The sequence below is a fragment of the Pectinophora gossypiella genome, chromosome 20, assembly GCF_024362695.1.
Source record: "Pectinophora gossypiella chromosome 20, ilPecGoss1.1, whole genome shotgun sequence".
In the NCBI taxonomy this organism is placed as follows: domain Eukaryota; kingdom Metazoa; phylum Arthropoda; class Insecta; order Lepidoptera; family Gelechiidae; genus Pectinophora; species Pectinophora gossypiella.
Window position 1 is genome coordinate 7,834,511 of NC_065423.1, and position 18,424 is coordinate 7,852,934.

General features: G+C 37.7%; 3 protein-coding genes across 3 annotated transcripts in view; 1 reads left to right on the top strand and 2 right to left on the bottom strand.

Moving 5' to 3' along the window:
• LOC126376028 (TBC1 domain family member whacked) overlaps positions 1 to 10,955 on the bottom strand; it is a 29,280-nt gene extending 18,325 nt beyond the window's left edge. Inside the window, exon 1 of the mRNA XM_050023184.1 lies at positions 10,477 to 10,955. Within this exon, the coding sequence (XP_049879141.1) occupies positions 10,477 to 10,613 (137 nt within the window). The 5' untranslated portion in view covers positions 10,614 to 10,955. The remainder of the gene's footprint in view (positions 1 to 10,476) is intronic.
• A 373-nt stretch (positions 10,956 to 11,328) lies between these two features.
• Positions 11,329 to 12,199, top strand: LOC126376076 (39S ribosomal protein L18, mitochondrial). The gene is made up of 2 exons (XM_050023245.1): positions 11,329 to 11,600; positions 11,786 to 12,199. Exons 1-2 carry the CDS (start codon positions 11,437 to 11,439, stop codon positions 12,135 to 12,137), a joined length of 516 nt encoding a protein of 171 aa, XP_049879202.1. The 5' UTR covers positions 11,329 to 11,436; the 3' UTR covers positions 12,138 to 12,199.
• A 411-nt stretch (positions 12,200 to 12,610) lies between these two features.
• LOC126375998 (uncharacterized) lies at positions 12,611 to 16,470 on the bottom strand. The gene is made up of 2 exons (XM_050023143.1): positions 15,748 to 16,470; positions 12,611 to 15,648 (listed from the first exon to the last, which is right to left on the bottom strand). The coding sequence occupies exons 1-2, from the start codon at positions 16,436 to 16,438 to the stop codon at positions 14,462 to 14,464; spliced, it is 1,878 nt and encodes a 625-aa protein (XP_049879100.1). The 5' UTR covers positions 16,439 to 16,470; the 3' UTR covers positions 12,611 to 14,461.
• Positions 16,471 to 18,424: the final 1,954 nt, after the last annotated feature.

Consider the following 18,424-nt stretch of genomic DNA (forward strand, 5'->3'; position numbering starts at 1 on the left):
CAGAAATTCCTTATAACTTGCAAATTACTATCATCTATTATGCATTTGATACACATATCAATGTTGATACTCACTAATGATCATCGCCACAAAAGATTAAGCTTTACCTCACAGACTTTAAGTCGAATACTCTTCATCATGACGAAGATTGTAATCATGAGATGGCAAAAAAATTAAACGAATGTTCACTTGTTGTAAATAAGAAGAAAGCGCCGACAGATACTAGATAACTGAGTATAATGTCATAATGAATCTACTAACACCAGCGTGCGCGCATGAAGCGATTGATGAATGTGGAGGAAGCAAAAGAAGTGTGCCAGGATCGAAACAAATGGAATAGGATAGTTTCCGACTAGTCAAATCAGTTACTTTTTACTAAACCTCAAAACACGAAATTACTATGGAAACCGCACGAAACCTGTGACGTCATAGAAAAACGTGACAAAATGTCGCACTTATAATTACATTTTTCTATATTAAAATTCATAAATAAGTTAAATAGAAAAGAAAATGTTTTTGTCACCTTTAGATCTGTATTTATTTATTAATCAGATATTCATAATTTATCTCTGACCTAGGAAACTACCCAATTCCATAGTCTCTGCTTACCCCGGTGTGAAATAGGCGTGAGTTTATGTATGTAATCTACTAGCACTGCGCCCGCGAAATTGTCCGTGTGGACTTCTGTTATCGATCCTTGGAAAGTATTCCAGGAATTGCTAGTGTGTGGATTAGGTCCCGGGTAGAAAAGCTAGTTCCCTTTTGTGTTTGTGTCAACTACGAGAGCTACTAGTAACCACGATAACTTTTACTCTTGTCCTAGGGTTTCAATCTATCTGTATGCCAATTTTCATCCAAATCGGCCCAGCGGTTAAGCCGTGAAAGCTAACAGACAGACAGAATTACTTTCGCATTTATAACATTAGCATGGATTTCCCTTTAAGTATAGGTGCGTAATAATAAATTAAAACCAAAATAATAAACAATTTTTATGATGGGTGACCACAAAAAAAAGTTTTCATCTCGAACTCCTCCGTGCTTCGGAAGGCACGTTAAGTCGTTGGTCCCGGCTGCATTAGCAGTCGTTAATAACCACCAATCCGCACTGGGCCCGCGTGGTGGTTTAAGGCCCGATCTCCCTAACCAGTCATAGGGAAGGCCCGTGCCCCAGCAGTGGGGACGTTAATGGGCTGATGATGACGTGATTAAACAATAAAAACATAAAACAATGAGTGTCTACGTTCCTCAAACACAATACAGATGGCGCTGTAAAGATTTTCCTTCTAATTTCATGGATAACAGACATACTTATGCATCTTTTATCTTTGTTTTTGGGAACAAATGATGACCCTTTTTATTACACACAGGCACAATTACATATTCCACCCATATTACCTTTGGAGATATAGGTGTGATAAGTTAGGATGTTTAATAAAGTAAGCGATTTCTAATTTGGGAAATAATTCGGCATTCCGGGATGCATTTCTCATTACACTTTTTCAGTGTTACAATGTAAGATGCGACCCAATGCCGCAATGCAGAATTTTACTGACATAAACACGTGTGCTGCGACAGAGACGTGCTATCAAAACTCACGCCGAAATCGCTATTCGGGTAGGCAGAATCACAGTTTGACAGTACACAACTTATAGTCAAATTTCATATTACAAAGAGACAATTAATGTAATGTGGCCTTTGTCAAGCCGGGACAAGCGTGTTAACCATTACACCACCGACTCCTCATCCTGGCCATTCGAATTCTCCCATCTATTTTTTTTAAAATGATATAGGCTCGCGTTTGACCACAATTTCACCTGATGGTGACGATGTGGTCTAGGTTGGATCACGCTTACCTAGCAAATGCCTATTCACTCTAGCCTTGAAGGCGGCTCTCAGATTATAACGAGTTGGAACAGACGACGGCAGACAGTCCCAGTCCTTTTTTTTTTTCTTTATTTAAGGAGTTTTATCTTACAAAAAGATAATGTCACTCCGTAGTGACTTCTTCGATTCTACAACTTACACAAACTAAAAACAACTTAAACTAATACAATAATGTTTAGGCTTAAAACAAACTGTTCATCCCCTTCTCTTCAAGCCCATCATTACAGTTTTGTACAGTGCCATTGCTTCTCCCGACAATGGGAAAGACAAAGCACTGTCACAGCCCCCCACCTGATAAATATTACTGTAACTATCAAGCAGCTGTATTCTCAGATCCTCGTTCCGTACACACTCCATCATTATGTGTTGACCTTCCCAGTCCTTTGCTGTTCTGATGCACAAAGGAAGAGGCAAAACGTTCTATCCGAAACATGAAGTATTGAATAATCGAGAAAAATAATTGTTTATTTTTCGGGGATCTCCCCCTTTCATTGAAACGTAAGCTCGTCGACATGTGTATCCTGCCGATCCTAACCTACGGTGCCCAAACATGGTCACTGACAGCATCTCAAAAGTCCAAGCTCAAGGTCTGCCAAAGAGCAATGGAACGCAGTATCCTAGGCGTTAAACGAATCGACCGTGTGCGAAACACTACACTGCGATCCAAAACGGGTATCACTGATGTAGGGAAAAAGTCCGCCAAACTGAAGTGGGACTGGGCCGGACACGTTTGTCGGATGCATCCGGAGCGGTGGGCACGAGTCGTTACTCACTGGATACCTCAGGGCGGGCTTAGAAGTCGAGGCAGACCGCGTAAAAGATGGTGTGACGACCTCAATGCTTATCGCAAGGATTGGCCGGAGATCGCGCAAAGTCGAGAGGAGTGGAAAAATCAAGGGGAGGCCTTTGCCCAGCAGTGGGATCGTATAGGCTAAATAAGATAAGATAAGATTTTTCTCGATTTATATTTCTATTTTTGAGTTTCCGTAAGCACAGATGAGTGTTATTAGAAACAAAAAATCTTTTCATATTTGAAGATACGTAAGATTATACGAGAATATCACGTCCGGGAATTACCCAGACAAGCTGTCAATCTGGGTACATTCTACGTTTTATCCTCCCTAATCGATCATGTATTAAACATGCTTAGTGGAATCTAGTATAGAGGCTATTTTAATAAACTTTTTCCTTCATCTTTATTTTTACTTTTTCTGTTTATAATAGAAACCATCTCTGGGGTATTTCGTCTTTTGTCGCGTGGGTTGTGAGGTGGATTACCAACCTCATCAACCCTGGTGTCAGGGTTATTATTGAGCTGCCAAAAATCCCTGACTTGACTTATGAAACGACAACGTACTTACATCGGTAAGTAGTAACCTGGCCAATGACTTAATGTGCCTTCCGAAGCATGGATCATATTTTGAACAATCAGGTCTTCTTCTATCGTGTGGGTTGAGGTGAATTACCAACCTCATCAACCCTGGTGTCAGGGTTACTATTGAGCCGCCAAAGGCCCCTGACATTGCTCATGTAACGACTACTTACTTACATCAGTAAGTAGTAACCCGGCCAACGGCTTAATGTGCCTTCCGAAGCATGGATCATATTTTGGACAACCAGGTAATCAGCCTGGTGTCTCTGGGGTGTAATGACTAGACCCCTTGATCAAACTATAGTGCTTGAGGCTATCCCCTCACGCATCTATTTCGAGATCAGGTTGAGTAATTTTTGCCTTTAGTTTTGGTATCATACAAGACCATTAACCCGGCCCCAGGGGGGACAGTCATCTTCTCTGCCCTCCACTGGGGCAACTCCTGTTCGGCGCGTCCTTGGGGCGCAAGGCAAGAGGGAGACCACTGCCTTGTTTTTCCCTAAAAAGTGGCATGGAGAATGCTACACCGACAAGAGCGTAGCTCTTAAAATAGTGATGTTAAATTTTGACAACCTGAAAGTTTAGGTAGTCGTTCGTGGTTGTTTATCCCACATTTGCAGTAAGTGTGGTCGCTTAGTTCCTTTCTCTTCTGATTACAGTTAGGCAAGTGTCTTGCGGTTGTCCATAGGCTGCTAATGTTATGTTTATTTCGCTAGTACACAACCCAAAAGATAAATCTTACACACGATCAAGATAAACAGCTCTTCTACAACTAAGTTTGCGTAAAGCGTAATCAGTTTGCGTTCACAAAATTACAGGCTTTATGCATTACCGCGGCTTTCCACCACGCCGCGATAATAAAAATGATAAAATCTGCACATTGTATTAGTTAGTACATTAGTATTATTCGGTGGGAAGTTACGAAACATTTGCTTCCTTTATTTTGTGCTTCGGAGAGCAAATTAAGCCGTTGGTCCCGGCTATTAGCTGTAAAAACAAGTCCACCAACGAGTTCGAACGGGCTCTAAACCGCAAATTCGACTTTATGAGTTTGAATTAATGTTTAGAACATAGATAATTGTCATCACGTGGTTTCCAAGATTTGTGGCCTGTTAATGGCAATATGGTCACCCCCTAATACACGGGAGTTGAACATAGCTGGCGATAAGTGGGTGTACTAACACATCTGCCTACCCCTACAGGGGATACAGGCTTGATGTTATGTTATGTCAAAGCAAGAAGTCCTAGTGCACCGTACGCTCCGATTTCGCTCCCGTGAATACATAACTTAAAGGTCACCGGGGGTTTGAAAAGGGCACATCGAAACGATTCATCTAAAAAAGCTATATTGCCATTTGACATTTATACGCGTATAAAAGTAAGCAACGCAAAAAATATGTCAAATTGCAATACTGCTTTATTAGATGAATCGTTTTGATTCGACTTTTTAACCTCCCTTGTGGCGTAAGTATTATGTATTTTCCTCTTTACTTATGCAGGGAGTCATCACCATCATCACCAGCCCATTAACGTCCCCACTGCTGGGGCACGGGCCTTCCCTACGGATGGATAGGGAGATCGGGCCTTAAACCACCACGCGGGCCCAGTGCGGATTGGTAATTGGTATTGGTCTATGCAGGGAGTATTATTCCTTATACTATGCCTATGCTTGATTGAAACGTCATTTCCAATAATGATGACGTATTTATTACCTATTAGCGCACTAGCATAGTATTATTCCTTACTCTATGCTATTATTTAAAAATGATTCCTATTTATTATACGCCACGGAAGTGATTGCCAATGAACAATACTCTATTGTATTATAATTTTTGTACTTTTCCCATGTTTGTTTTACGGTCTGCAATAAATTATATTTTATTACACTACGTCACGCGTACATCTGCGAAATCCATACTATTATTATAAATGCGAAAGTGTATATGTGTGTCTCATGGTGTGTCTGTTTGTCCGCCTTTCACAGCAAAACGGAGCAACGAATTGACACGATTTTTAAGTGGAGATAGTTGAAAGGATGGAGAGTGACACAGGCTGCTTTTTGTCTCTTTCTAACCACCCACCTCCCTAAAATGGGTGGTGGAAGTTTGTATGGCGCATTCCGCAATTTTCAAGGTAGAAAGCTAAAAATTGGTATGCGAACTATTTGTCAGTAACAAAAAATCCTGCATATTTTTTTTTTTGAAATCTGCCCCCAACCCCTTCGAAGAGGGGGTGAAATTTTATATGGGACTTTTCGCAGTTTTCAAAGAAGCTAAATATTGGTACATTGGGAAGAGGGAACCGTGTTACCCAGAATTTAACGCGAGCGAAGCCGCGGGCAAAAGCTGGTTAGGTAATATAATATACCTTAAGTAAGGGTTTCCATTCCCAAATTCCGTCGCTCGATTCCACCTAGGGCTCAGGGAGGATGTGGTCTGCTGTGTGTTCCCAGCAGACCACATAGATACGGAGTTCAGGATGGGCTGCTCCTCCCATCCTGAAACCCAGGGAGTGTCTGATTCGGACAGCGCTGACGGGTGCACGGAAGAATGTGCCAACGTCCCCGGACACCCGCCAATCGGCGAAGGTAGTGGAACACCGAGGAGTTTTAGTGAGTAGGAGTCTCACATAACCCAGTCGCTTTCCCCGGGCGGCTGGGTATCCATGATGGATTTCTCCTCGTAAAAAAAAAAAAAAAAAAAGGGTTTCCATTCCCCGTGGGGACATAATAATTATTATCACAAAAATTACTTTGTGGTCCCCAGTTCGGTAGGACATTACTGGCTGATCACCAGATTGTCCCAAAGAAAGATGATCCGTGCTTCGGAAGGCACGTTAAGCCGTTGGTCCCGGTTACTGCTGATGCAAGTAAGTAGTCGTTAAATGAGCCATGTCAGGGGCCTTTGGCGACTCTATAGTAACCGTGACACCAGGGTTGATGGTTGGTACTCCACTTCACAACCCACAAGATAGAAGAAGTAAGGATCGCGTAAATGTCTTCCTGCGCGCTAGACCCATTAAATATTAAAAACATAACATAACCTCACGACTATATTCCAAATTGGGCTAGTCAGTACATCCATTGCAAGATGAACTGAATACCCACGCTTCAACTGTGGTCCTGTCTGACTGTCTTGCTTCTCAAACGGGAAGCGCCGATTCGATTCCCGATACCTGAGTTATTTATCTTAAGCGCAATTTTCACTAACACAGTTAACTATCACGTTGGTCTAACAGAAAGCTCCGACAATTCCGACAAAGCGGGGGTACTCAGTTCATCTTGTAGAATATCGAGCATTATTATTGTTTTGTTTATACATTCCTTCCATATTCAGGATATTGTTCTTCTTAGCAAAACAATATTTAGATACATTCCGTTATTAGACATAAGCTTGCCAACATGGCGCCGAAAATTTTACGCCTAAATAACTTTATCTTCCTTGTGAGAATAGGCAAAGGGGAGATGTACTCAATTTACATAAATATAATATATATATATATTTTTTTCATTTTTAAATCTTGGTCAAATTCGATCGCCGATGCAAGTAATAAGAATGGCGGAAAAACAAGATGGCCGCCGATACAAAGTTTTGTTTTTCCAGAAGGAGCCTTGGGGGGTAAAAATTATGTATGGGAGGTTTACAGCACGCGTGACCTACTGTTTATATTACTTCTTACTTAACGTAGAGATTTCCATACACAATAGTTAAACAATGGGGTAAGAGCATTCGGTAGATACCTATTAGAACGACTTTATTGCCTTTTTCTGATAGCATGCTATGCTATGCTATGTCACACTCCGGACACTTCATACAAACAAGCTTGTTTTACACAGACACCACACATTGACGTTATCGTACAAGCGCCATCTGTGTGTGTGACGTCTAACGCCATATTCCAATCTAATCTCTGTTCGAGAGGGGGTGAAGTAAACCTAGCTCAGACGCTGGTGGGGAGCGGAGAGTTACCGTTCTATACGTAGTATTAAGCCTTATTGTATGGCTAAGTTCACACAACTATAGCTAAAGCAATCATGTAGTTATCCCTGTCTCCATTGCTAAGCAGGCGACATTCAATTGCGTAATCACAGTCACCGTTTGGTAATAAACGCTATTGTACTGTTGAGTACATTTTGGTAGGTTAACAGTTAAAAATCTGATCCTCTTATGTATGCAGTAATGACGTCTTTTAAAAGACAATGCAAAACCCGAAAACGACAACACAATATTAATTGTGTGCTTGTCAGTAGCTCAAACAAGTTGTATGTATGTAAGTTGGTCAAGGCATGCCAGCTCTGGAAGACATTAACATGTTAGGTACACACTTAAGGTACATGTCCTATACCTAATTGTTTTACTGCTTCACTGTGGTATGTCGATTCTGTATTATTATGATTTATTTAAGAATTACTAAAAATGTATTAGCAGGTAATCACATTTTTATAACCTTATTTTCCAAGTAGTCTGGCCACAGAAAGCATTTTAAAAAATGTCAAAAAAATATATGGAAATACTGATAACGCAAAGTGAATGCAACAGTGTCTCCTACCAAAACGGATTTTCGAAGAATAAGCTGCTTTCTAACTAGTCAAATCAGTTACTTTTTATTAAATGTATAGACACGATATTACTATGGTATTTGTATGAAAAAGCACACTATGACGTCATAGAAAAACGTGATAAAATGTCGGACTTTTAGATCTGTCTATTGAATAATCATAATTTATGTTTAACCCAGGATTAGCATCCCAAATTAATGTATATTTTGTAGTCCCAATTGATGTTAAAAATAAATAAATAAATGTTACATTAAATACAATACAAAAAAAGTATTTTAGAGATTTCGGCCCTGTGATGAGTAACTGATCAACTGATACATTTTCTCTACAGAACCACTGTTTCTAGGTAAGAAAGTCAAGATAAAGCCAAGTAACATATTTCTTAGAAAATGCATCATAATATACATACATACAGGTAACCCAGATTCAAAAGTAGTAGAGGATATGACTAATAGATTTAATTATTTGATGTTATGGACTATGAATCTTGATCAATACTGTAACTTTAATGTCTGTACTATTATAAAATTAATAACCTTGACACCAGACCTGTCAAATCTTCAGTTTAGGTAAGCGGACCATGTGAAAAACTAGATAATACTAGGGAGATGACGATGAATAAGCCTGATACTACGGTGCAATCTGGCCTTCAATCTCACAACCCATTTGAAAGAAGATTATAAAATTACAAAATGTTTTTTTATTAATGAACTGTTAGTTGGCGCTTTGGGAATGGCTGGACGGATTTGATGCTTATGGCCGTTGTAATAATTTAATTTTTCTATAGTTTACAACACATTAAAGTATATATCTAAATAGGTAAAATGCTGTAAACTACTTTTCCACTTGCATGTTATAAAATAATGTGTTTGAGTCATCTGGTAGAACACTTTATAAAGTACAATTAAAAATATCTTAATTGTTCTCACATTGCTTTAATTTTCTAGAACAATGATACAAATGGTTGATTGAAAATTGCAGATAGGTAATCAAACAATAAAGTAACATTTTCTTCCTGTTTGAGTCATACCAATAACTTTTGATCATGACACAACACCACTTGTGTGTTTTTAGAATTATAGTAATAGGTATATAAATCAGTTTGCTTAGCAAGTTATGTGTGAATCATTTTGATTGTATTATCTATCAAAGCTTTATTTGATGAGTGTGGTTGGGTAAAAGATAATTTTGTCATAGTTATCATTTAAAGTTAAATATAATTTTGTATATAGTATGGACAATTTAATAGATTACATTTGACAGCATCAGATTCATAACAAAAAGAGAAAAAAAATCCAAATCCAACTTTAGTAAATGTCTGGTAGTGGTTGCCTGGAAGAAATTGCTCTACAGCAATAAGTTGTACTGTATCCATGTGTTATGTCTGTTTGTTAAAATTAAGGTCAGTGCAATAAAGTGTGTTTGATTTGATATGATAATAACATTAAACCTTAAAACTTATTGATGAGGGTAAAGAAACATCGAACGTGGCCTATTGAATTGGCCCTAATATATGTAATAGATTTTTTCTCAACTCAGGGCAGCCAGGGTAATCTGCAAAACATCCCATGGAGACCATAAAATCTTTTTAAGTCAAGTTAATTACATACAACAGAGTATGCTATTGATAACAAGTTGTCATTTTTTGTGACAAGTTGGAACTTAATAAGAAAAAATATATTCATTTGTACCATTTTGTATCATATTAAATTATAGTAGATACCTATAATAAACATTCCATCAAAGTTCCATACAAGAAAGACACAATAGCAAAGGCTTCCTACAGAGGGATTATGTTGCATAACTGAAAAAAGGTAAATATAGCAATGTACTTGCATAATTGTACATTAATGTAACTTGAAGCCAGAAGACAATTTTGTACAAGTTACTGGACAGTTTGAATACACATTCAATTTGATATCTTTAAGTGAAGCAAAAATATGCAATAATTAAAATAAAATGTAAAAAGAATATAAAACCCACCAAATTCTGAAGAATTTCTACTCATAAGTAAACCAAAAACTTACTAATAGACTCGAAACTACATTCCTCACATTATTAGGTCTAGTTTTGCAACTGCTAACAACCTTCGCTGTACAATTAAGTGTAGGTCACCTAATTAGTAATAGAACCAAGTTCATTGGAAAGTAAACAGAATTGTAATACTCAGTATTATGAATGACAATGAAATAACATACTCATTAAACAATGCCTTAGGAACAATATTGAGGAAGCCTGTCAGTGAACATTTCTATGCTGTTTTATTTTTTAATATTCAAGATATTTTATGTTTTATTAATTTCAAGAAGATGAAGTGTATTTCATTTAGAGGCTTCAGGAAAAATTTTACAACATGTAGTTGTATTATGTGGCTAATATGGCAGTACATTAAGAACACAGTTTTAAAAAAACTATACAGTAAAAATGGTAAGTTGTCCATTATAATGTCTTACTGGTAAATCTTGCTCTTCAATACTACAAATTTACCAATATAACAACCAACCACAATTGTGTAATTTGCTAATTATTACTCACACGCTATATTTATCAGAATCTTATTTGAAGCTACCAAGTAGGAAGTTTTACTCATTTACTATTATTGCGATATACTATAATAAATACGATATGGTGATATGAAAATATGTTGTAAACAAAAACTTACGGTTCTGGACTGTACTGAGCACCACCGAAGAAGCCATGCCTGTCGGGCTGCGTGGTCACAGACGAGCATATGGACGTGGTGTCTGCTTGCTCACTCCGATCGCCACCCGCACTTTTTACACTTTTCTGCAGCGACATTTTGAAGTTCTCACTCCTTATACCACTACCTACAGCCTTCTAACATCACGAACAGCAACAATCCCACATCCGAACGCCGCAGAGGCGAGTGGGCGAACAAATTAATTACAAAACATGCAAGTGTTCCGGATGCCTCGAGTTCACGCCCGTACACGAAAACAGTCAACAATCCAACGCATCATCAAAAAACACACGCCGAGATCTTGCGGATACCATAGTATGCCGTGAAACTATAGACACATTATAACAGAATATAAATATAGCAGCAAAACACTCTCTGAATTGAAAACAATATAATATTTTCTTATCAAAACTCAGCCGTGTGGGTGGGCGATTGCAAGATCGTACGTCATTTGAGTTTTTTTTTTTAATTTATAGTGTTGCTATATTTATTTAAATAATATAAAATAACTTCGTTATCCAGTGTTATAACCGTTATCATACCAAATAAGTTACGTTCTATATCCTAAACTACTAAACTACCATTGCATTTACGGAGAAGGGCATTTCTACTAAAGTTAGTAAAAAGGTGGCTAAACTTAGTTTTACAGTTAAAAAAATATTTTCTATGCAAAAAAAATTACATTATTTTCTCCAATCAAACTTGTCTCAAACAAACCACGAATCTAGAGCTGGACATACTTTTATCTGACTCTATACCTCTAGTCTCTACTTTACTGTGTAAACGTTAACCAAATGTCACAATAAATAAAGAGGTTATAACTTTGGGTTTGGGTTATAAAAATCATTTACTTTTCATAGTGCAAAAATAATATTATTCGACATTTACATTTACATTTACAGAAATTAAATAACCTACGCCATGAACTCACTCAAAAAAGTGTGGGTAGTTCCACAACTGTCCAGGTTATCTTCATCAGCACCAGAGTTTGTGAACAGAAACCCAAGGAACTTGGAACGAATGAGAATCGCTAGGAAACCCGATGGTTATCATTTGGATAATCCAGGCAAAAAGTATTGGCATAAGTAAGTATCCATTGACGTATTAATTGTGTAGACTCTTCCTACTTTTATTTTATCACTCTGCAGTCCTAAGTTTTAGTTACTTATTGGAGAGAATAAGGAGCTTGAGCTACGATGGAGTCAGCAAAATTACTGTACCAGACAACTGTGTAATTAATTATTGTAATCTTTTAATTTTCTGTGTACAGGCTTTTCCTAATAGCCACCAACAGAACCGTGACAGCCCAAGTAGTTCACTTTTTAAATGGACCAGTGATTGAAGCAAAGACCTCTGAATGGTGTCTGCGTAAACAGCTTTACAGCATCACAGATACCTGTGCCTACATTGGCTTAGGAAAGGTGTTTGCCCAGAGATGCTTAGAATCAGGGATTACTGAGATGTACAGTGACCTCACACCAATTAAAGGAGGGAAATTGGAAAAATTCCTGGATGAAATAGTCAATGGTGGAATAAAATTGGAAGAAATGGAAGTTTATAAGAAACCAAACCCTTGGGATATGCACAGACCAGAAAAGCCTTGGGAAGTGACTGAGGAATAAATAGTATTTAGTTTTTAAACTAGTTTATTATAGTATTTAGAAAATAAATATGTTTTAACTTGTTTATGTGTTTACTTCTACAAAACTGCTATAAAAAAATGTCTCTAATCATAAATTTTTGATAAAATTATTCTCTTAAAATTCAACTGATTCCATTGCTTGGTAAAGACCTCCCAGGAATATTATTGTTAATTCTATGATCACTATAACGGGGGGTCTCTTACTTGTAAGCTATACTGGCGCTTTTATATTATTGGTTAGATTGTCTTATTGGAACATTGTATATTTTTTGTCTTACTGACTCAAAACTTCTATGGCATTGCTATAATTTGCTATTCCAATTCTACTCTAGAAAGAATACGTATACTGTAAGTAAAGTAGAGAAAATACAATAACAAACAAATATTTGGGATTATTGTTTAGTAGATGTAGATAAATCACCCGGGGTGAGAGGACTGTTTTTAAAAAGACAATTTAATTGAATTTAAAACTATTTATTTAGAATAAGACACACGTATTGTCTAAAAGAAGTTCAGCTTAAGACTACTTTAAAAACTAATGGGAAGGGACCAAGCGTCTGATCTCATCATGGCTTATCTTATGCAACGTAGCGCATTCTCTAGGCAGTCTAGACGCTTCATGAGCTTATCTTGGTGAATGTGCAACGTGGCGCATTCTCCAGGCAGTCTGGACGCTTAACTCCTCCCTCCATAACTTCGAAATTCTCAGGGGATGATTTTTGAGACTGAGAATTTCGACGTCTTCTTAAAGTTATGAAGATACCGATAAAAACTGTTAAGACTAAGATTATATATAAAAATAGAGTTCCTATACTAATGCTATTTATATTTACCGCACTTACACTTTTATCACTTTCACTTAGCACAACACTGTCAGCTTTTTTTAGGGCGTACGACAACACTTGGAGATGTCGCAGGTCGACCTCATCCAAGTTGATAGGCTTCCAGGGCGATGCTGCTGCTGAGGTTGGGATTTCCGGAAAATTTATAAGAGGTAACTTGGGATATAGTATTGGAGATGCTTCGGAACTATGATGCCTCAGTGTGACGTCATCGATTTTTAGTTCGCAGTTATCATCGATCACAGCCAGGTAAGTACCTCTGATGTAGATTCTGCTCATCTCATTTCCACAGCGTGTCTTCAAAAGGATGTTGGCTTTAGAATAGAGAATCCATCGATTAGGTTGTATGGGCTCTACTTTAATTGTCTTCACTTCCACCAGGACAGGATAACAGGTGGTAATATTCATAATAAACTTCATTAAGTCCGCCACACAGGTATCCTCCATGGATCTTGGGGCGATGTGTTCTTCGTAGCAAATAAAGAAGCCTCTCTCCAACTCTTTGCAGCGTTTGGTGAGTGAGAATGTGTTCGAACCATTCGCAATAAGGTAAGGTTGTTTTGGGATAATTAGGACAGATTGATTTAGGTTGTTTGTAATAGGTAGAGGAAAGACGTGATAATAGTCGTATATTCCCTTTTTGACCAAGGGAACTTCGATGATAAAGACTATCTGATTTTCTTTGATATATGCCTTAATCTCTACACACTGCTCTATTTTAATTAAATTTACATAATTTACGGGATATGCAAGGCTCTCTTTACGTTCAATTTTTCCTAAAACAGTTACAAATTCGTCAGTGTCTAATATTGACTGGTGGAGAGTTCCCATTTTGCTAAATGCTATTGCTGTTTCTATTTCATCCAATCTGATATACAACATTTGGAAGTTATGTAAAAATAAATTGTAAATATGAATTAATCTATTGTTTGTAAAATTTGTCATTGACTCATTCAGTATTTTTCTAATGTCCCAAATTTCCCTATCCAATTGGATGAAATTATTTTTTGTTACATTGCTGTTATTCGTAAATGTCCCCAACATTTCAGTGACCAGACTCATTTTCTTTAATTCTGAAATTTGTCGAGTTTTGAGTTCATTTAACATTTTATCATACTTCACAGCATCCTCATTGTCCAAATTGCCAGTTATTACTTTTATAAGTGACCCTAAAGGGTTTAGTAGTCCACGTTTTATTCTTTTTGATGGATTTAATTGTCTGAGTTTAGTGAAAGTTATGTGTTTTAGGTGATCAGTTTGACTTTTGACATTCGCAAGTTCGAAATTAAAAACATTCTTGCCAAAATGGTTTAGGACGTGTTTGTTGAGGTTCGCATAGCGGTTGAAATTAAACTCTATATCATCGTATACTAAACTTAAATCTAGATTCTTAATTATTATCCACTTATCGTAACTTATAATAGCAGTTCCCTCTTTTACAGGAAGTATCCCGGGATTGTGTTCAATCCGTTGTAGCTTGGCCTCCTCCTGGCTCTGGCTCAACTGGACCACCAGCAGGAGCACGACCCTGTGGAGGACGACGAATGTCCTTAATAGGTACATTGGTATTACGGTTCCTAACATCGACAGGTACTATATTCCTACTTATCTCTCCAACTACTTCTGCTTTTTGAAACCGGGGCTTATCTTTACCGGGGACACCGTAAAATGAAAAGTATTTTATCAGAGCTCTTACTACTTCCGGTGTAGAGCGATTAGGAATTTCGAAAGTCTGTCCTAGTTTACTAAACGCATCAATGATGGTCAGGAAGTATTTCCCTTCTATTGGAAAAAAATCCATAACCAATTCTTGGAAAGGTTTTGTCTGCGTCTGTGTCAACTGCAATTCAGGTTTGTATGGTTTGCGGTCGTACTTCATTGCTTTACAAATTTCACATGCGTTTATCACGCTACTGACTGTTATGTTCATATTGTTCCAGTAGTATACGCGTTTCAGCTTCATGAGAGTTTCGTTGATTCCTCGATGACATGTCTTACTCTCGTGGTATTTTAAAACAATTTGTCGTTGCTCTTCTTCGTCCTCTACATGTATAACTCTTTTAGTGCATTCAAATAGTTTGACTGTCCCTTTTCTAAAAAGTTTTATAGCCGCTTGTGTAAACTGTTTACGGTGAATTTCATTTTCAAAATATATGAAATGCTTAGTTTTTGGTTTTACATATTCTTTTAGGAATTGAGTGACCAAATCTGGCCTTTTTGTTGGTAAATGTGCTTCTAATATCTTTTGATTGTTACTAGAGATATTCTTTACAGTCATTTCGTTTCTGTTCCATGTATAAATTAACATCTGATTAGGCTTAGAGTCTATGGCTTCGTTTAGAATAGGTATGCCATTTGTGTCCATGTCTGGTGCCGAATGAACAGTTTGTGATAGAGACATGTTACTCATCGTTCCTTCTGGTATTGTAATGGTGCTTTCAGAAGGCGATAATATAGGGTACTCAGTTTCTAACTCATGCTTTGTTGTTTCTTCTTTCTCTCCACTGCTTATTGAATTTACTTCGTCTTCCGGATTTGGTTGCGCGTTACTTAACCTTTCAATTTCAGAAACCACATCATCCAAGTAAGAATGTAATCGTCTTTCAGATTCGTCTACATTCACCTGCATGGATTCAGTATCGTCTTTACCTAAAGCATTTAGCCTTATACGGGATAACGCGTCCGCGTTGCTATTTTGCTTGCCATTTTTATATGTCACTATTGCGCTCGGCATACGCACGACTTTACCGAAATCTACGAAATTAATAATCGCTTCTCCATCTTTCAGGTCCGCAGGAATCGTCACGCGTGTTTCAGTACGTGGTTGAAGCTGCACTTCATATGGTGGGTTATATATTATTGGTATTTCTACATTTTTCGTTCGGAGAACTTGATTCTGCATATCGATTGTGGCGCCTAGTTGTTTTAGAAGGTCGGAACCGATCAAGCCATCGTAGCGATTATCGACGTCATAAACATAAAATTTATGTTGTAACGTGCTCTTAAAAGTTTTCAGAAGGGGTATGACGATGACTTCGTCGTGTCTGCTACGAGCGTGAGTGCTTACAACCTCGAAGGGTTCGAATAACTTATAGTTGGCGAAGAACTCATCAACTTTCCTTGGGCTGATAAACGATCGAGTGCTTCCCGTGTCTATCATAAAACGAGCATTTATCTCAGGTAAGTTGATGTGTGGTAATTTTAATAAGCTATCACAATTAAGATTTACTATCTCGGGTTGTTGGGTGCGGCCGGCTCGTGAAAATCCGGGGTAGTTTTTGGTTGTTTCCGAGCTGGTCGGCTCTTCATACAGATCGTAATATGCTTCATAATCTCCTTCATTTGGATGATAGTAAGTTTCCGCAAGTTCATAGTTATAGAAAAGGTTATTATTACCTTCAGGTTCATCTAACATGTACTGTCTTGTTACTGTTCGCATAGAGACATCAGTGTCCAATGGTTTGGAGTCGTTTACAGGGGGTCTGTATACCTGAGGCTGGGGTGGAATCCCGAACCGATACTGATTGGGAATCCCGAATTTGAAACCCTGTGTGTTTTGATTGAAGTTGGGTCTAAAACCTTGAGGTTGGGGAATACCGAATTTAAATTGAGGGTTTGGTTTAAAATTATTTTGGTTTTGGGTCAGGTTTGGCTTATAGCCCATCTGCTGTGGAATCCCAAATTTAAATTGAGGATTTCCAGGTAATGGCATCCGGAACTGTTGTAAAGCATTTGGTCGAAAGACAGGTGTATTTTGTGGAATATTAAATTTAAAATTCTGGGGTTGAACATTTTGAGAATTTTGTGGTTGTACATTATGTGTTGAAGTTAACTGTTTGTGTTTAGAGTTATATTGGTGCTGGAAATTCACCTCTTCAGTTACGATGCCTAACGCATTTTCGAGAGTGGAGCAACCTTTTAGGCGAACAATACGTATTAGGTTTTCCGGAAGGTTATATAGAAAAACATTGAGCGCGCTGTTATTGTAAATGATCATTTTGGCTGCTTTTACGCCTTCGTCGGTCAACCGGTTTACTTTAGCAAATAAGGCGCTGCGAACATGTTGAATGCGGTTACAGAACTCATTGTAGGACTCCCCCGACTTTATTTTCATGCTCTCGAGTTCAATACTAATGCACTCCTCTGAGCGTGGGTCACCGAAATGCTGAAGTAACACAGATTTCAATGCATCCCAGGACGTAATGTCTTGTCTCTCACTGATAAGGGTAGCTGCTCTATCTACAAGCCTACTACTTATACAATGGAAAAGGTATGTGCTCTGAGCAAGGTTACCCTGTATCGTGTAACTATCTAGTACATATTGAGCTTTAGATAAGAATAAATTAAGCTGTTCAGGTTGACCACTAAACTTCGGTATCAAACACAGCATTTCTTTGGGAACTAACGTTACTTGAGCCATATTTAGTTTTATAACGAAACACACACAAAATAAAATAAATGTAACAAACAAAAGTAATAAAAATACTTAAAAGTTCACTTATCACCTATTTTAGTGCGATATGTGAAAATCAGATATTCTTTATCTCAGTGAAGTTAACCGAAACAAACTATATAGAGCTATAGAGTTCACTTATTAATAATTGAGCCCGCAACTAACAGGAATAGATAAGCATAAGAAGTGGAATGCGAATTAGTCACTCACAATCTGCTCACTGCCATATCCTCCACGATAAAGCTGCACTGAACTTCGTAGAATTATGTGTCTCTCGTATTATGTGAAAACGATTTTCACTCTGTCCGCTCACTCACTTGTGTTTAACTTATTTATTTGGTTCGTGGATATCTGCGACTTTTTGACCCGACGACCGATTTTCTAGTCCTCAGGTGCAGCCTTAATGCAAATATCCTACCGGCTGCGCCAGATAAATCACCCGGGGTGAGAGGACTGTTTTTAAAAAGACAATTTAATTGAATTTAAAACTATTTATTTAGAATAAGACACACGTATTGTCTAAAAGAAGTTCAGCTTAAGACTACTTTAAAAACTAATGGGAAGGGACCAAGCGTCTGATCTCATCATGGCTTATCTTATGCAACGTAGCGCATTCTCTAGGCAGTCTAGACGCTTCATGAGCTTATCTTGGTGAATGTGCAACGTGGCGCATTCTCCAGGCAGTCTGGACGCTTAACTATGTAGTGTAGGGTATTCTATTTCTGAACGTAACTATTTCTGCTTACGTCTTTCCGCTTAAAAAAAACTACTACCAATTCATATTTTCAGTTAGACTGGATTACGATATAAAATAAAACATTGCAAAATAAAATTTTGAATTAATAATATTCTGTTACGTAAAATATTTAGAATAGTGCTAAAACATGAGGATATGAATTAAACGGACGCTCAATTGAACTATTCTGGAAAATGGCGGAAACAATGATGGCGTCCATTTCTTTTTCAAACATG